This window comes from Eucalyptus grandis, chromosome 5, assembly GCF_016545825.1.
Source record: "Eucalyptus grandis isolate ANBG69807.140 chromosome 5, ASM1654582v1, whole genome shotgun sequence".
Taxonomy (NCBI): domain Eukaryota; kingdom Viridiplantae; phylum Streptophyta; class Magnoliopsida; order Myrtales; family Myrtaceae; genus Eucalyptus; species Eucalyptus grandis.
In genome coordinates, this window is record NC_052616.1 from 62,734,469 (window position 1) to 62,750,652 (window position 16,184).

The 16,184-nt window shown below is 36.6% G+C and overlaps 1 protein-coding gene across 5 annotated transcripts; it reads right to left on the reverse strand.

Moving 5' to 3' along the window:
* Positions 1–821: 821 nt before the first annotated feature.
* LOC104441104 (ubiquitin carboxyl-terminal hydrolase 26-like) lies at positions 822–16,125 on the reverse strand. Of its 5 annotated transcripts, XR_005551226.1 has the most exons (11): positions 15,762–16,125; positions 14,611–14,694; positions 13,236–13,286; positions 11,363–12,092; positions 9,870–9,978; positions 8,755–8,933; positions 7,732–8,016; positions 7,358–7,565; positions 6,870–7,042; positions 1,469–1,984; positions 822–1,391 (listed from the first exon to the last, which is right to left on the reverse strand). XR_005551226.1 is itself a non-coding variant. In XM_039312667.1 (10 exons), exons 4-10 carry the CDS (start codon positions 11,785–11,787, stop codon positions 1,936–1,938), a joined length of 1,428 nt encoding a protein of 475 aa, XP_039168601.1. In that variant the 5' UTR covers positions 11,788–12,092; positions 13,236–13,286; positions 14,611–14,694; positions 15,762–16,125; the 3' UTR covers positions 822–1,935. The 5 variants fall into 5 exon arrangements, 4 of the variants coding, with proteins under 4 accessions (XP_039168601.1, XP_039168598.1, XP_039168599.1 ...); XM_039312667.1 differs by having other exon boundaries at positions 822–1,984; XM_039312664.1 differs by lacking the exons at positions 822–1,391; positions 1,469–1,984 and adding an exon at positions 2,097–2,244.
* Between the last annotated feature and the right edge of the window lie 59 nt (positions 16,126–16,184).

Consider the following 16,184-nt stretch of genomic DNA (forward strand, 5'->3'; position numbering starts at 1 on the left):
ATGCGCACCAAGAAAATTTCACTTTTTACTATTGACTCATTGCCTAGAAATCGGATTTTGAGTATTAAAAGTCCAAATGTGTGGAACAATTTGACAATCGGAATAAAATTTAGGATATAATATTTATCTTATGTTTGGTGTTCGTTCAAGATTTAAGAGGGCTATAGCATGGGTATAATTATTCTATGGAGAGGTGAGATAAAGGTAAATAAGATTTATAATATCTATAATATAAAAGATTTTTTTTTTCAAAAAAAAAAAATTCTTATTATAAAATTAAAATAATATTGGAAGATAAATACTAGTTTAATTCTGATAAAAAAATTCAAAATAACAAAAAAGCAAAATTCCATTTTTTATTTTATCCTCTTTTTGTTTATATATTTTTATTTATTTCTATCTTATAATATTAATCAATATATAAATATATATTTATTATGAATATTACATATTTTAGGACTTTAGTATTTTAGATATATTACTATAGTTTACTATATAATAAAATTTTATTAGAGAATGATGGAAGGGGGAAAAGAATTAAAAAATATAGGAATTTAAAAAAAATTAGTAAATAAAAATGAAGTAAGTTAGAGAGTGATGAGAGATTTTTATCGTATCTATTGTGCAACTTTTAGATTCATTTTGTATTGACATGTTGTTTATACCATACAATATATATAATATAATGTGGATATATTCGATTTTATCTCTGCGACGAACAATTGATAGAATATAGCAAAATTTCTATATCCTCTAATCTTCTCCTAACTAGAAATCTAAACGATCACATGTAACCTTTTAGAATGAGAAATGACCGTCTTGGAGAAAATAGAGCTTGATGGAAGGTTCATTTTTGTTGACTGTTGTTTGGTGTTTGGTTATGAAATATAATCAACATCGGGGTAGAGAAAGCAGGCCGAGTTTCCCATTTAAGAGGTCTAAAGATGATGAAACATGGAAATTGGAAGGGAATGTTTCAGATGGTTGCTACATCTCTTTTGGTCCCTGGAAGGAAGGATCATATTGGATCTCAGCTTCTTTCGTTGGCTCGCCAAGGGATTGTGAAGTCACTTTGGGGTCCACGGGGAGGGTGGTCGATCGTGTGCTAGTCGCCGACATTCTTGCATTCTTCTTCATTTTTGCATGCTGGGTCCAGACGCTGAGCCCCTCATGTATGTGTTCCTCAAATATAGCCTTCTTGAATGAGCTTCCCATGTTTAACAACCAAGCACGAACATGCAAGTATGCCATCAGTTTCAATATCATGTTGCAGTAAATAGTCATGAACCGTGAGAACGATGTGCCTAGATTGGTCACCTGGGTAACCATCGCATAGAGTGGCAAGGTGCTGTAGCTGCACATGAAGTGAACCAACACCCTGACAACATTGCCTGTAGCTAGCCATTCAGATACATGTGATACTGGTAAGGATAAATCCACATATGAGGAGAAGGAAGAAGGCTTTTACCCTATCACGAGTCTTGGGATTATGAAACCGACTTGTCCCATTATGCACGAGTCAAAACTATATTGAACCTGCCAGGTTTTTTCCCATGGAAGCTCCAGCAAGTAATCGTAAGCACTTATTTTCTTTTGGCAATTCAGCTATTTTTATCCCTTGCACAAATGAAGAAGAAGAAAGTGAGCTCAAAAGCTTTTTGGAAGAGGAGGATATGAATGAGCAGCAGGACAATGCGAGGTCTATGGAACCAGAAATGATCAACAGAAGGTTGAACCACCAAGTCCCCTTCCACGGCTGCATGCTTCTCCGCGACATCTTGCACTAACTGATTTATCACGTGCTCCAGCTTTGTTCCAACAGCAAGGAAGAGCTCGAAAAGGAAATAGAATAACTAAAAATCTGAATCCCACTTATGACTCATTTCTCAAGAGATGTACAATGTGGCTTAAGCAGCCCAATGCCGGGACACGGTTCTACTCACCAAAAAGGGAATGAAAGATATCCAGAAGTATGCATGCCAGCCTGCATAATTGATTGCAACCCCTCATCAGTTATAGTTAAATCCCCCGTTTATAGGATTGGCCTTTAAGCGTTACTTTAGGACTAGAATCGCCACGCCAAAATTGTGTTCAGCCATGTTTTGCTGGGGTAAAAACTACAGTAATGAAAAGTAAACCTTGTTGTATTCATGACGCGTAAATTTGGAAACTGCAATATGCGATTAATGTGGTTTCTCACCATTGAGCAATAAGAAGATGACCACAAATATCCAAAGGTACCAACTGCAATTATAGAAGGAGATGTCAACAGTAGTGGTGCTCCAACGGTTAGCAAAACCAAACGTTTTTTAGGAAATAGAAACAGATAAAAGTAAATAAAGACTAACACCTTACCATAGGTTATTTGCAATGATAGTTGCTGGATATTCTGAGTTAGATGTGATTTAGTTGGGTCATGACATTATTTGAGGGCATATTAGTTGCTAAAATAGTTCATAGATATTCTATTCATTTCTCATCTTTTTTTAGAGTTTGCTATCATTATTTTTAAAGGAAAACGTCAAATGTGGCATGTAGTTGTTGATTTGCTTAATGGTTGTTTCCTCTGGGATGTGGTCTTGAATAAATTTGGCTTAGTTTTAATGTCTGCTTTTCTCAATCACAAACCATATGAATTATTAAACGAACTTGCTTTTTTCTAGATGTGATTGTCAACTTTTTGCTATCTTAGCATGAATGTTATGAATTTGCATAATTTGTTATTATATTTCTACACATCTCAATAAATTTGTTGTTTATTTTCCTTTTAGAATGGATAGAACGAAATCACCAAGCAAAAAAGCATAGAATTATAACTTGAGACAGGAGCACGAGAGTCATAAGAAAGTTGGTACCCTTTTGACATCTTACTTTTTGCCGATTTTTATGCCATTGCCTTTCAAATAAATTTTAGAAAGTTGTCCGATTTGATCAATGTTCATAAATGTGTTCTGAATCTGCTCAAAGGAAAAAAAATGTTTTAAGCATAATTTTTTCATTAATATGTAGATACTTGGTCCCTTATCCAACTAGGTTTCTGTTGCCCGCCTGGCAAAGGTTGGCAGAAAAAATGAGTTGTGATCAACGAGCTGCAATAGAGAGGGTAGGGTTTGGAAGTTTGCTATACATGCCTAATTATAACATCAACAAGGCATTGATAAATGTAATGATAAAGAAATGGAGCTTTGCTATACATGCCTAATACCAATTGAAAAAGACGAGGCTTCATTAGATTTAGAGGATGAATATGTCAATTCTCTCAATAAGAGGAAGATTGCAATGAAAACGCTTGAGGAGAGCTGAATGGCGAGATAGGCTAGGGAGCAAAGTTCATAAGGACGTTTTTGTTATATGCTTTCGGTGTGTTTCTATTTCCAAATTTGGGTCGAGCGGGGGTTATGTCGTACCTCAAAATTTTGGATGCTATAAAAGAATATACCTGGAGTTTGACTTTACTCGAGCATTTGACTATGTGAATAACCGAGAGAAATGAGCATCATAAGACATAAGTTAGAGGTTGTCTTATGTTCCTCAAGATATTTTTTTCATTTAAGCTTTCTAGTTCATCATATATAAAAGTTTTTGAACATTAAGATTTATCACATCATTATTACCTATACAACACCTGCAATCTTTTATTTGTTATTTATTCGATATTAATACATCTTATGAGGATGGTGTAATTTTTTTTTTCATTTTGCACAATTGATATCTCCATTTTTATTGATTTGTGTAGATATAGTCATTTGAGCATTTAGATATGGCTTGGCCTAAATTTCAATTAAACTCCTTGACTTTTCCTGGTACATGCTGACGGAAAGAGAATAAGACAACAACAATATCAAAGATCAATGATGAATTTCAGAAGCTAACAAAAAATAAGATAAATTAAATGAAATGTTTATTATATTGATCATATCTATTTTGACTTTTATCGTCATCTAAAGTAGCGTTATGAGATTGCCTATGGTAATAATTTCCTATCTTAAATGGCATTTCTTAAATTCTTCACTGATTACATGCATTATATAATCTTGGAGCTTCAGCCTACTGCAACTGAGTTGGGAGTTAATATCATCAAATTGGTTTTGGCAGCACGAATTGAGTCCTAAGAGATAGCGCCACCTAATCAGGGATGACGGATCTTCCAATGGACAATATGAATTTAGTTCTATTTTCGTCCAATTTTTCGTCATCCCCAATTGCGTTATTGTCTCTTGGGTTCAATTCATGCTGTCAAAACATTTTTGATGATATCAACTCCCAACTTAATTGTAATAGGCTAAAGCTCTAAGATTATCTAATACATGCGAGTAAAGAATTTAAGAAATGCCATTTAAGATAGGAAATTATCACCATATGCAATTCCATAATGTTAAAATAAATATGATCAATACAATAAACATTCAATTTAATTTATATTATTTTTGGTTATCCTCTTAAATTCATCCTTGATATTTAATGTTGTTGTCTTACTCTCTTCCCATCGGCATATACGGGGAAAAGTCAAGGAGTTCAATCGAAATTTAGGCCGAGTCACATCTAAATGCTCAAATGACCAAATCTACACAATTCAACAGAAATGGAGATATTAATTATGCAAAATAAAAAAAAATTGTACGCTACCCATAAGATATATTAGTATTGAATAAAGAACAAAGAAAAGAACTGTTATACAGATGATAATGATATGATAAGTATTAATATTCAAAAACTTTCATATAGGATAAACTAGAAAACTTAAATAGAAAAATACTTGGAGAAATATAAGACAACCTCTAACTTACCTCTTATGATGCTTCTTTCACTCGGTTATCCACATAGTCAAATGCTTGAGCAAAGCCAAACTCCAGGTATATTCTTTTATAGCATCCAAAATTGTGATGTACGACATAACACCCACTCGACCCAAATTTGAGAATAGAAACACGCCGAAAACATATAGCAAAAACATCCTTATGAACTTTGTTCCCTCGCCTATCTCGCCATCCAGCTCCCCCTCAAGCATATACATTGCAATTTTCCTCTTACTGAGAGAATTGACATTCATTCTCTAGATCTAATGAAGCCTCGTCTTTTCCAATTGTTACTGGCTTTCCATTGACAATGAGGCCCATGATTAATGCCATGTCCATCATCAAAATCTCACCACCATCAACTAAAAAGGCCTTCTCAGAGCTCAATTTCTCTATTAGCATACTTATCAATACCCTATTGATGCTATAATTAGGCATGCACAACAAACTTCCAAATCATACCCTCTTTATTGTAGCTCGTTGATTACAACTCAGTTTTTCTACCGTCTGGCAAAGGCGGGCAACGAAAACCTAGTAGATGAGGGACCAAATATCTACATATTAACGAAAAAACTATGCTCAAAACATTTTTTTTCCTTTGAGCAGATTTAGAACACATTTATGAACATTGATCAAATCCGACAACTTTCTAAAATTTATTTGAAAGGCAATGACATAAAAATTAGCAAGAAGTAAGATGTCAAAAGGGTACTAACCTTCTTATGACTCTCATGCTCTTTTCTCAAGTTATAACTCTATGCTCTTTTACCTGGTGATCTCATCCTATCCATTCTAAAAAGGAAAAGAAATAACCAATTTATTGAGATGTGTGGAAATATAATAACCAAAATGAAACAAACTATGCAGATTCACAACATTTATACTGAGATAGCAAAAAGTTGACAATCACATCTAGAACAAAGCAAGTTCATTCAATGATTTATATGCTTCGTAATTGTGAATGAGAAAAACGACATCAAAACTAAGCCAAATTTATTCAAGACCACATCCTAGAGGAAACAACCATCAAGCAAACCAATAACTACAGTTTGACGTTTTCCTTTAAAAATAAAGACAGTGAACTCCCCAAAAATAATGAGAAATGAATAGAATATCTATCAATTACTTTAGTAACTAATATACCCTCAAACAATGTCATGACCCAACTAAATCACATTTAGCCCAGAATACCAGCAAACTACTATTGCAAATGACCTATATCTCACCCATGAGCGCAATGCCCAAACATGTCAAAAAGATGACGGATCAATGGTTTGCCAATGTAATATTATAGGCAAGCGAAACAACATTTGAATGAAACCAAAATCCTTTTAACTCACCTGCAATAAAGAACATCCAGCATTCGGAAGACATTCGCAGCATTCAAGATATCAATGTGCGATGTTTTGATAAGAGATCGTCATAAATCCCACATAACCCTTACCCACAATGACACTTTTTTTTTTCAATATAAAGTCAAGATGAAATCTAATTGAAACCAAACCTTTATTATTTGTACAGAAATGGCTGCAAACAGCAAACATGAACATATATCGAACAAACTCAAACCGTGGACAGGACTCATAGTAAAGAAATCAGCATACTCTAAACATACCTGAATGTATAGTACTTATCCAAGTTTTGGACAGCAAGCAACTACAACCTATATGCAACTTCATTCACATTTCAATCAACTACATACAATAAGTGTACTGAGGCAAAAAATAAAAAAAATAAAAACAACTTCAACTGGACTTATGCATTATAGCCAAACAATTACAGGCCACATTTCACGTTTTCCTTTAAAAATAATGACAACGAACTCCCCAAAAATGATGAGAAATGAATAGAATATCTATGAACTACTTTAGCAACCAATATGTTCTCAAACAATGTCATGACCCAACTAAATCACCAGAATATCCAGCAAACTATCATTGCAAATGACCTATATCTCACTCATGAGCGCGATGCCCAAACATGTCAAAAAGATGACGGATCAATGGTTTGCCAATGTAACATTATACGCAAATGAAACAACATTTGAATGAAACCAAAATCCTTTTAACTCACCTGCAATAAAGAACGTCCAGCATTCGGAAGACATTCACACTTCTATTGAGAAGGGTGGCAAGCCCAGAAGCCCAATCTCTCCCATAACCCTCCACACTTCTATTGGTATACATTAAAGGTGTGGTATGCAATAAAGGCACACTGCTTTTCCATTCTTCATCTTCTTCCAAGCTCTAATAAACAATTAAAACATCTTTACTCATTCCTAAGATGCAGACACAACATAAATGATCTTTGAAGACAAAGAAACATGCAAAAATTGGACAGCAGGAGCTCAACCTGATATACAGATTTCAAGAGAACAAAACCAAAACAGAGAACTCAAAGAAAGGAGATAAAGATGTTGCAGAGATACAGTATATTGCCTACCCAGGTAAATTACTTGTTTGTGCTTGTGGTGGGTGGATTGGGCCAAAAAGGGGAATGGGGGTATATGCATCGAAGAACCTTCAAGATACCAGAGATTGCAAGATATGGCCGCAAGTTACCTTCTCACATGTCAGCTTATCAATCACGGAATCCAAGGATTCAGGTTCATCACACGACAAAGCGTTCTTGCCACCAGCATTCACATAATTTCTCCATGTTGTGAGCCATACCAAGGGCAACAAGTAATACTCATGATTGGGATGAAGTGGAAAGCTTTTACCAGCAGCTAGCTTCTCATGATTTTCATGCTGCTTGTTCTCCACCGCTCTGCAACCCATGATTAAAAAAATTAACAAACAAGCAAGCAATCAGCTCATATCTTCCAAACAGACAGATGCACACAAAGTGAAGAGACAGCCGCTAGCATGTATGCCCATGAACAGTATCTGTACACACAAATGCAATTAACTGCAATGATGGATGTATAGATGACCTTAGGGAATCTTCTAGGCATGCCACTTCTGAAATTTTCTCACTGCACTGGGAGCACTGCTCCGAGCCAATGGGGAAGCTAGGACAACCCAAAGGATCATCAGGATTCACAGTTACTGCATCTTCATAAAAGAATACCCAAAGATTCTCAGGAACCAGTAAACGCCTAGCACTGGCAGCCTGCTCAGGCATAAGTTGCCCATGAGGACATCTGATTGAAGCTGTAGGTCCTGCATCAGCTTCACTGGGTGCATCTGTGATTTTTCTTTTCACCCATTGTTGTAACCTGGTAAGCATGCCAGATTGATGTTACAATATATCAAGCAGAAGATCCTCTCCTATATTCTGGTGAATCTTCGGTTTGTTTCTAGGCTTAAATAACTTCAAAAAATCTGAGCCAACGTTATTACACAAGAAAAAAGGCTCACATAACTCGGACAGAAAAACTTGCTACGCAGAGAGAGAGAGAGAGAGAGGTACATACTAGGAGTGCCAGGCAATAATTGCTACTAGATAGAAAGGAAGCAATGAGTATCAAGATTTCAAACTAAATAAGTTCTCCACTCACAACACATCAAGGAAGCAACTGCAGATTTCTGCACGACTATTGTACTGGAACTTCGAAGAGAACTACGCCTCACCATCTCAATTTGGAAACAACTCTCTCTACAGCTGATAAGTGAACCTGGAATTGCCTTCTTGAAAAATCAAAGATTGCCAGTTCTTTTAAGTTTGGCACAGGGAAAAAAGGAAGCTCCAACACGTTTTGGGTTCCAAGAATACTACTCATCTTCACATTTGATGAATATGATCTTATGAATTTCTTCAAGGATTCGAAGATACTCAATAACTGGGCCTAGGTAGGATTTATCTGGTCCCAAGCCATAGGTAGTTGACAAGCAACACTCCTTTACTCTATTGTCAAAACATTTTCAACATTTAATTACCCAAGCACTTCTGGCTGGTGACTGGTAATGACAAGGGATCAATAGGGAAGATATAACAGAAAATTACACAACCATACCAGGCCTTTGATACATAGTACGTTCCATCAGTACAATTTCCAGAAAATACAGAATCTGCAAGTTCCTTCACTGTTTTTCTCCGATCCCTATAGCTGTCAGCACAAACCAGTTTGTGTGCCGCCTCTTTTAGGCAGTCCACGCAGTAGTCATCCTTGGCCAGTGCTGGCCCCCCACCATACTGAAAAAAAGAACAGTAGAAAGCAGTTAATATTAACAGCACATTGAAAAGAATTATGAGCAAGAGCTGGAGTTTAGAATGAAATGATAACTGAGCCTCACATGACAGATCACTGACAACAGAGGTGCTGAAGATTGTATCTTGTCTTGACTTAAAATAGTGGAAGCATATATAGGAATCAACTAAGAAAAATCTATTTCGTTGTACACTGCAAAACCTTATTTTATAAGTTTGAGTACAGCTCAGAAAAGGAAAAAAGAAACAAAAGAAAGCACACCAAGATCCACAGTAATGCATGCATAAGTCAGTTTGCTGGATGAATTCTTCTGGTAGCTTTAGCACTTAAGCAATAAACACAGCAATGCTTCTGGTTATTGTCTCACTGTGAAGTTTTGACAGCTTATAAACACTTACTTAGACATTTCAATATTTGCTCCAATTGGAGAAGGGCCCTAAAGAAAATATAGAAGAATCAGCAGCTACTTAGTCTAATTAAAAATTCCCAACCACATTAACGGGTGGAATATATTAACATGGCAACTGGGTATAATGAGTAGGAACACTTATCATGTGCCCCTGACCAGAGAATATGGTTAATGAGTCCATTGAAGCTACTGATGTTTGTGGAGGGCTTTTCTCTAATGAATGATAGATCCTCAAATCTGAGACTTAGAACTTAATTTTTTTTGTGTGTATTTTTTTTTTTTTTTTGGAAGGGGGAGGGTAGCATCTTAATATCCATAAACCGTGTTCCCAAATTAAAAAAGATGAGTCACTCCTTTTCCTTCGAGAAGGTGAAAGAATTTGATTGACAAAAGAAAATATTCAAGTACATCAGGAATGTACAACAGCAATTAAACTGATCACCCAACACTAATTCATAGTAAAATTATAGCAGTTAGGCGAGAGGTAACCTCATGAAAAACAACTACGTACCTTTGAGAACAATTTCACCCAAGCACTGGCAGACAATCGCTTCATAGAGCCTACTTCTGCCATGTGAACTTTTCCATGAGAGCATTGAATGAGAGTGTTATCCAGAACACTGCCAGACATCACAGTAAAGCCAGGAAAATACACATGATGGTAATCCTCCCAAAATGCCATGGATAATGATAAGTAACATATAAATAGTAACTAAAACCAACTACAGTATCCTGCTTTCCTCTTTTAATGTTTGGATTGGGCCTTGGGATAGCGATATAGAGTTTTTGAAGGTACCAAATCACGAGTTATCTTCATGAGGGAGGAATGACTCATGTTTGATTAGTTAAAACCACTTCTTTTAATCAAGTTCATTCTTCAATGTCAATTATCTTTTGACATGGCTCTTCAGATCAAACGAGTTGATCATTGTCAAAAAAGTTGACATGATAACAAGGTTTTGGTGAAGACTTACCGTTTCATCAGTCCATGATTCCAATAAGAGTCCTACTACTGGTAGAATTCTTCTCCCAGTTGCTACTTGTTTTGTCTGTAAGTTACATTGGAATTTCAAGTACAAATTCTACTTTAAGCAGGTATTTTTAGTCCAATTTGAACCCTACAGTTTTCCTCTCTCCATGTACTAGGATTTCAATAGACCCTGCAAGTACAATGTTCATCTAATTGAGAAGACAGACACTTATCATTCAGTTTTCATCAATTGTTCACTTTTGAGTTGTGTGGCGTGATCATTTCCTCGACTTTCATGCTCAAGAATCCTTGAGTTGATCCTTATTACTTACTCCATCAGAAATACTGTATACCAAACCCTTCTACTAAGCTTATTGATTGCTTATAATATCCCAACATATTTCATCTTGACTTACTGTTTGAATCCCAGAAGAAGTATTTGTCTCTCTGATTGTAATAGTCAGATTATCAGTCAGATTATCCTACACCATTTTTGGTATGAGTGTATGCTACATGTCATGGCAACGGATTCAGTGAGTCATTTTTTGTGCACGAAGGAGTAATACCAACAAGACAGTTCTCTTTATGATCTGATGGCAGATCAAAATCATTTATAGTCAAATGAGTTCATTTGAAGCTGAATCTCCCAACTTGAATCCACTAATGCTTTTAAAAGGGCCAAAAATGAGCATAATTCAAGCAATGTTAACAAAGAGGTCAATGAAGACGATGATAATCAACATGTAGAACAACTTGTCGAACAGGCCAGTGTGAAAAGATAAAGTTGTCCCAGATGTTCAAGTTGAAGAACTAGCCATGCTTGAGAAAGAGTCCTAAGGAAATGTGAAACCAGTCATACTGAGGAAAAGAGCAAGGATGTCGGTGCTTCAGGTCACAAGGAGAACACAAACTCTATGAGCTTAATGTACGAATAGTGGGGTGAAGGAGTAAGTTGGTATTTAAGAAGGATGCATGTCAGAGTGAAAGGGAGAAGCACATGGCTATGGTGGTGAAGCTAGAGCATCTGTACTTACGGAGGCATAATATTGTCAACCCACAGGCGGAGCCAATTTGCTGATATCCAATAAAAAGGTTCCTCAAATGATTGAACGGGAGCTTCTGAAAGAATTAGGCGCACCCCTTGCCTCCTTTCTTCAATAAGATGCAATGTTGTTTCCTTCCATAGTTTATACTGGTGGCATGCTTCCACATATGATGCATTCAATTCATCTACCTCATCTCTAAGGTAAGATGGAAGAGAAGTGATATCATTTGATGTGCTGTCCGGCATCTGTATTATTGGCATCCAGAACCATGGATGTCTTCCGGAGATGCACATTGGTTTGCCGCAGATTGTACATAAGCATGTATGCATCAGAAGATGAAAAGATCTCAGAATGTTCTGAATCACCATTTTCTGCAAAATGTGGCAGCACATCTGTAGCATCACCAGCAGCATAAACTGGCAAAGAGTGCACAAGTGGCTCCCTTTGTGAAGGTTTACTCTTGTGACCTGATGAATCTTCTCCAAATGGATGATCACCTAAATTTGAGACATGCTCGTCATCAAACTCCCACCACTGCCCTCTCTTCTCATCTCTTATATGAGCAATGTAATGCCCACTGTTTACAGCAGTTCCTTTGTGTATCAGGATTGCTGATAAGTCATATATTAAATCAACCTGAGCTGGGTCACATAATCTCTTCCGCATATCAAGTTCCGGGGAAAAGAAAATGCAGAAGTGATTTTTTCTTTGTTGTAGTCTACAATAACAGAATTAAAATGTATCAACAATAAGTAAATGCAAAATAAGTAAATGCATATACAAGAGAACAAACAATCTATCCTACCACAGAGAGAGAGAGAGAGAGAGAACCAAGGAATACAGAGACACTATTATCAATTTTAACTATAAGCCAAAATGGAATTCTTTACCAAAGAGAAGGGTCAAACACTTGGAGTCATCCAACATCATTGGTTCTACCATTGTTGAGACATCAAGTGTGAGAAGTTACAGGAAGAAATTATTTTCAACAGTTCCAGCTTTAATCTTTCAATAGACCCTATAATGACAAACTGACACAGCCATTCCCACTCAATGGTGTCTTCTAACACAGACAATCTTATCCAAAATGAAACAAACTATGCAGATTCATAACATTTATGCTGAGATAGCAAAAAGTTTCACAATAACATCTAGAACAAAGTGAATTCGTTCAATGACTCATATGCTCCGTAATTGTGAATGACAAAAGTGACATTCAAACTAAGCCATATTTAATCAAGACCACATCCCAGAGGAAACAACCATGAAATAAACCAACAATTACAGGCCACATTTGATGTTTTCCTTTTGAAAATAATGACAACAGACTCCCCAAAAGTGGTGAGAAATGAATAGCATGTCCATGTACTACTTTAGCAACCAATATGCCCTCAAACAATCTCACGACCCAACTAAATCACATCTGGCTTGGAATATCCAGCAAACCACCAATGCAAATGACCTAAATCTCACTCATAAACGTGATGCCCAAACATGTCAAAAAGGTGATAGATCAATGGTTTGTCAATGTAACATTATAGACAAACGAAACAACATTTGAATGAAACCAAAACCCTTTTAACTCACGTGCAATAAGGTATGTCCAACATTCAGAAGATGTTCAGAGTATTCAAAGTATCAACATGCGATAATTCAACAAGAGATCGTCATAAATCACACATAACCTTTACCCACAATGACACTTTTTTTTAAAAACAAAGTCAAGATAAAATTCTAATTGAAACCAAACCTTCATTATTTGTATGAAAATGGTTAAGAACAACAGACATGAACATATAATGAACAAACTTAAACCATGGACAGCACCCATAACAAAGAAATTAGCATGCTTTGAACATACCCCAACGTATAGTACTTATCCAGCAAGTTATGGACAGTAGGCAGTTCCAACCTATATGCAATTTCATTCACATTTCAATAAGCTATATACAATAAATGCAGTGAGGCAAAAACAAAGTAACTTCAACTGGATTCATGTATTATAGCCAAACAAGTCTTGGGAGATAATGAAGCTAAAACCATAACCTCGACAACATGAAAGTTGGACTAAGACAAACCAACGAGGACGTGCTCTTGATTATCTATGCAAAACACGGTCGAATCAATGTACAAGTGCTTGCACATTATCATGCTTTGCTCTGGAGCAATTCAGCAAATCATGTTCAATTTTTGTGTAAAGAAAATTTTTTGATGAAAGATTTTCGCACATTTGTAAAGAAAACTATTCGAAATCTAATTTTTAAGCCTTTTTCCTAATTTTTTTTAATAGAGGTTTCTTTTAATTTTTTGTTTCTAGAGAATTAATTTTAATCCGAAAATAGGGGCCCTTAGGCCCGGTTCCAATACGGGCTGTGATCTAGTCTCTCATGGGTATGAGCCATGGATATAAATTGGGCCATTATATCAAAGCCCTCTCCTTAAATTATGAATAAACCCAACCCCTTAAAAGAGCAAACTGAATCAACACCTATTATAAATTGAACCAAAGCCTAGACTCTGAAAGTTTCTTGCCCATGACGTGTAAAGCAGATGACATATAGGGTGCGTTTGGTTCGGCATTTGGAAAGCTCATTGGGAAAATGCAAAGCAATTTAGCCTAAAAGGCTTTGGATGACATGCAAAGACTGTTTGGTAAATTATGCTTTGAAAAGCAACTTTGAGAGAAATGTTGTTTAGTAAAAAACACATTTGCAAAACCCATTTGGTGATTAATCTAAATATTTTAATTTTTATTTGTTTAATATTAAAAATAATGTTTGCGACTTTTTAATTTATATTTGACAACAATGTTAAGATAGTGTAAAAAATTTTATTAAAATTAAAATTCCTTTTTTTGCTAAAAAATATCAAATGGAAAAAAATTTACGTGCTCTCTTTCTCAATTACAATAAGAATACACACAGCTCATGTCATGCTTACTGTTAACAATCTGAATAAGGTAGCATTAACTTAATCATCTTCATTTAACAAGGATTGACTGTTATGGCGGACGAGCAATGCACAGAGACATTCATGAATAGCCATCAAACAGAGCAAGAGACCACGAGCTAGAATAAAAGGAATAGGATTCTAATCGATGGACATTTAAGCGAGACAGTCCTAAATTCTTTTACTGCATTTGACAATATCCTTTTCAAAGTTTAAAACTGACAATGTGTGAGGAATGAGAGGAGCAAAGCAATAGCAACCAGAAGGCCCAAACATAAAAAACTCACCGATAATAAATGGAGTCAAATAGTTAACAGTTGTTGAATATATCTGATACTGTAGGTGAACTCAATTTCGTTGGTCGATCAGCTCTACAGCAGCAAATAATACGAGGATTCAGCGGAGGAACACCCAACAAAAGCAGTAAATAAAACAAAGAGAAATCTGCCAATCGCAGAAAACTTAATTAAGTGGCCAAAAAATACCGAAAAGCCATGAATCTATGCTCTCATTCTAATTGAAAGCACACTCACCATTCTGATTAAAGATGATGAAGAGAGAGGGATCCGGTATGACAAGATTCAAATGGATGGTTGCTTTTTTATTTATTTGGCTATTCTTTTCCCTAGAGTGTGAGTTCTCTCCTTTTTGTGGCCCTGTATAATGCAATAGAAAACAGGATCCAAATAAATGCTGCCCAAGATCCATAATAGTAGATTCTATCTTTTATGTCTCTGTACCGTCAAAACCTCTTTATTCTTTCGTCCAAGTCAACTGAAAATGGGAGTGAAGTAGATTGTTATTTTTCTTTTCGTTTCTCTTTTACCAGTTATTTTCAGGCACACGACTTTGTAACGAACCTGAAAAAACCTAGGCTACTCCTTCTAGATTCCTCGTGGTTCTTGGGACTTATGAAGTTATTAACCAAGAGTATCCCTCTTCTAAGTAAGTTTACAATAATAATTAATCACGGGCTAGTGCTAGATATTTCTACATTTCCCACGTAATCCTGGTAAGATGAGAAATCAAGGGCCTTGCAACATCACTTGATCAGAAACTTCACGTGAAGCATTCTCTCTCCATAGGCTTAGAGACACCCAGATGAGGAGAAGAATCAATTGTTACTACGCAATCTACACAAATCTGCAAAGCGGACACTCCTGTAAACTTGGAAACGGCAATAGGGCTAATCTATCACGGGCGAAGAATCAAACGAAATGGAAAAGGAACAGATCGATCTAACGAACAAGGAGCAAACAATCAGATCTGAGAGAAATCAGATCTGAGAGATTTACAGACGGGAAGATCTAACCTGAGAACGGAAACGAGAAACAAAAAAAAAAAAAAAAAAAGCAAACGGATCTCAGATGGAGAGCGACGGAGATGCCAGAGAGAGAGAGAGAGAGAGAGAGAGAGAGAGTTTAAAAGTATTCGTTACCTCGGGGAAGCGATCGAGAGGCTGGGATTTGTGCCGAGGAGACCGCCACTACCCGAACCTCACTACCCACAAGCAGGGGAAAAACGTGCAAGGATGCAGGGAATCGAGAGGAGCCGATGGCCTGAGTGGTCGCGTCGGGGGAGGGAGGAGTCGAATTGAGAGCTGCTGCGTCCTCTGTTTCAGAAGATCGAAGAACAAACCCAGATTTTTCGTCGGCAGATCTGAAGGTGCTGGAGGTCGTCGGCCGGGCCTCTCAGTCGCTCTCTCTCTCTTGTATTTGCTGTGTGTGCCGAGGGGAGAGTGAAGACTGAGGAGGAGAGAGTAGCGGGGGGCTGAGGGGAGAGTGAACACTGAGGAGGAGAGAGCAGCGGGGGCCGAGGGAGAGTGAAGACTGAGGAGGACAGAGTAGCGGGGGCTGAGGGG

Excerpts from the sequence above, each read along its gene's own strand:
- LOC104441104 (XM_039312666.1), bottom strand. The coding sequence starts at position 11,787 with ATGCTGCTGGTGATGCTACAGATGTGCTGCCACATTTTGCAGAAAATG. Across the intron at positions 8,934-9,869 it reads GGGTGAAATTGTTCTCAAAG|TATGGTGGGGGGCCAGCACT; the intron begins GTACGTAGTTGT and ends TCTTTTTTTCAG. Across the intron at positions 7,043-7,357 it reads ATAAGCTGACATGTGAGAAG|AGCTTGGAAGAAGATGAAGA; the intron begins GTAACTTGCGGC and ends ATTGTTTATTAG.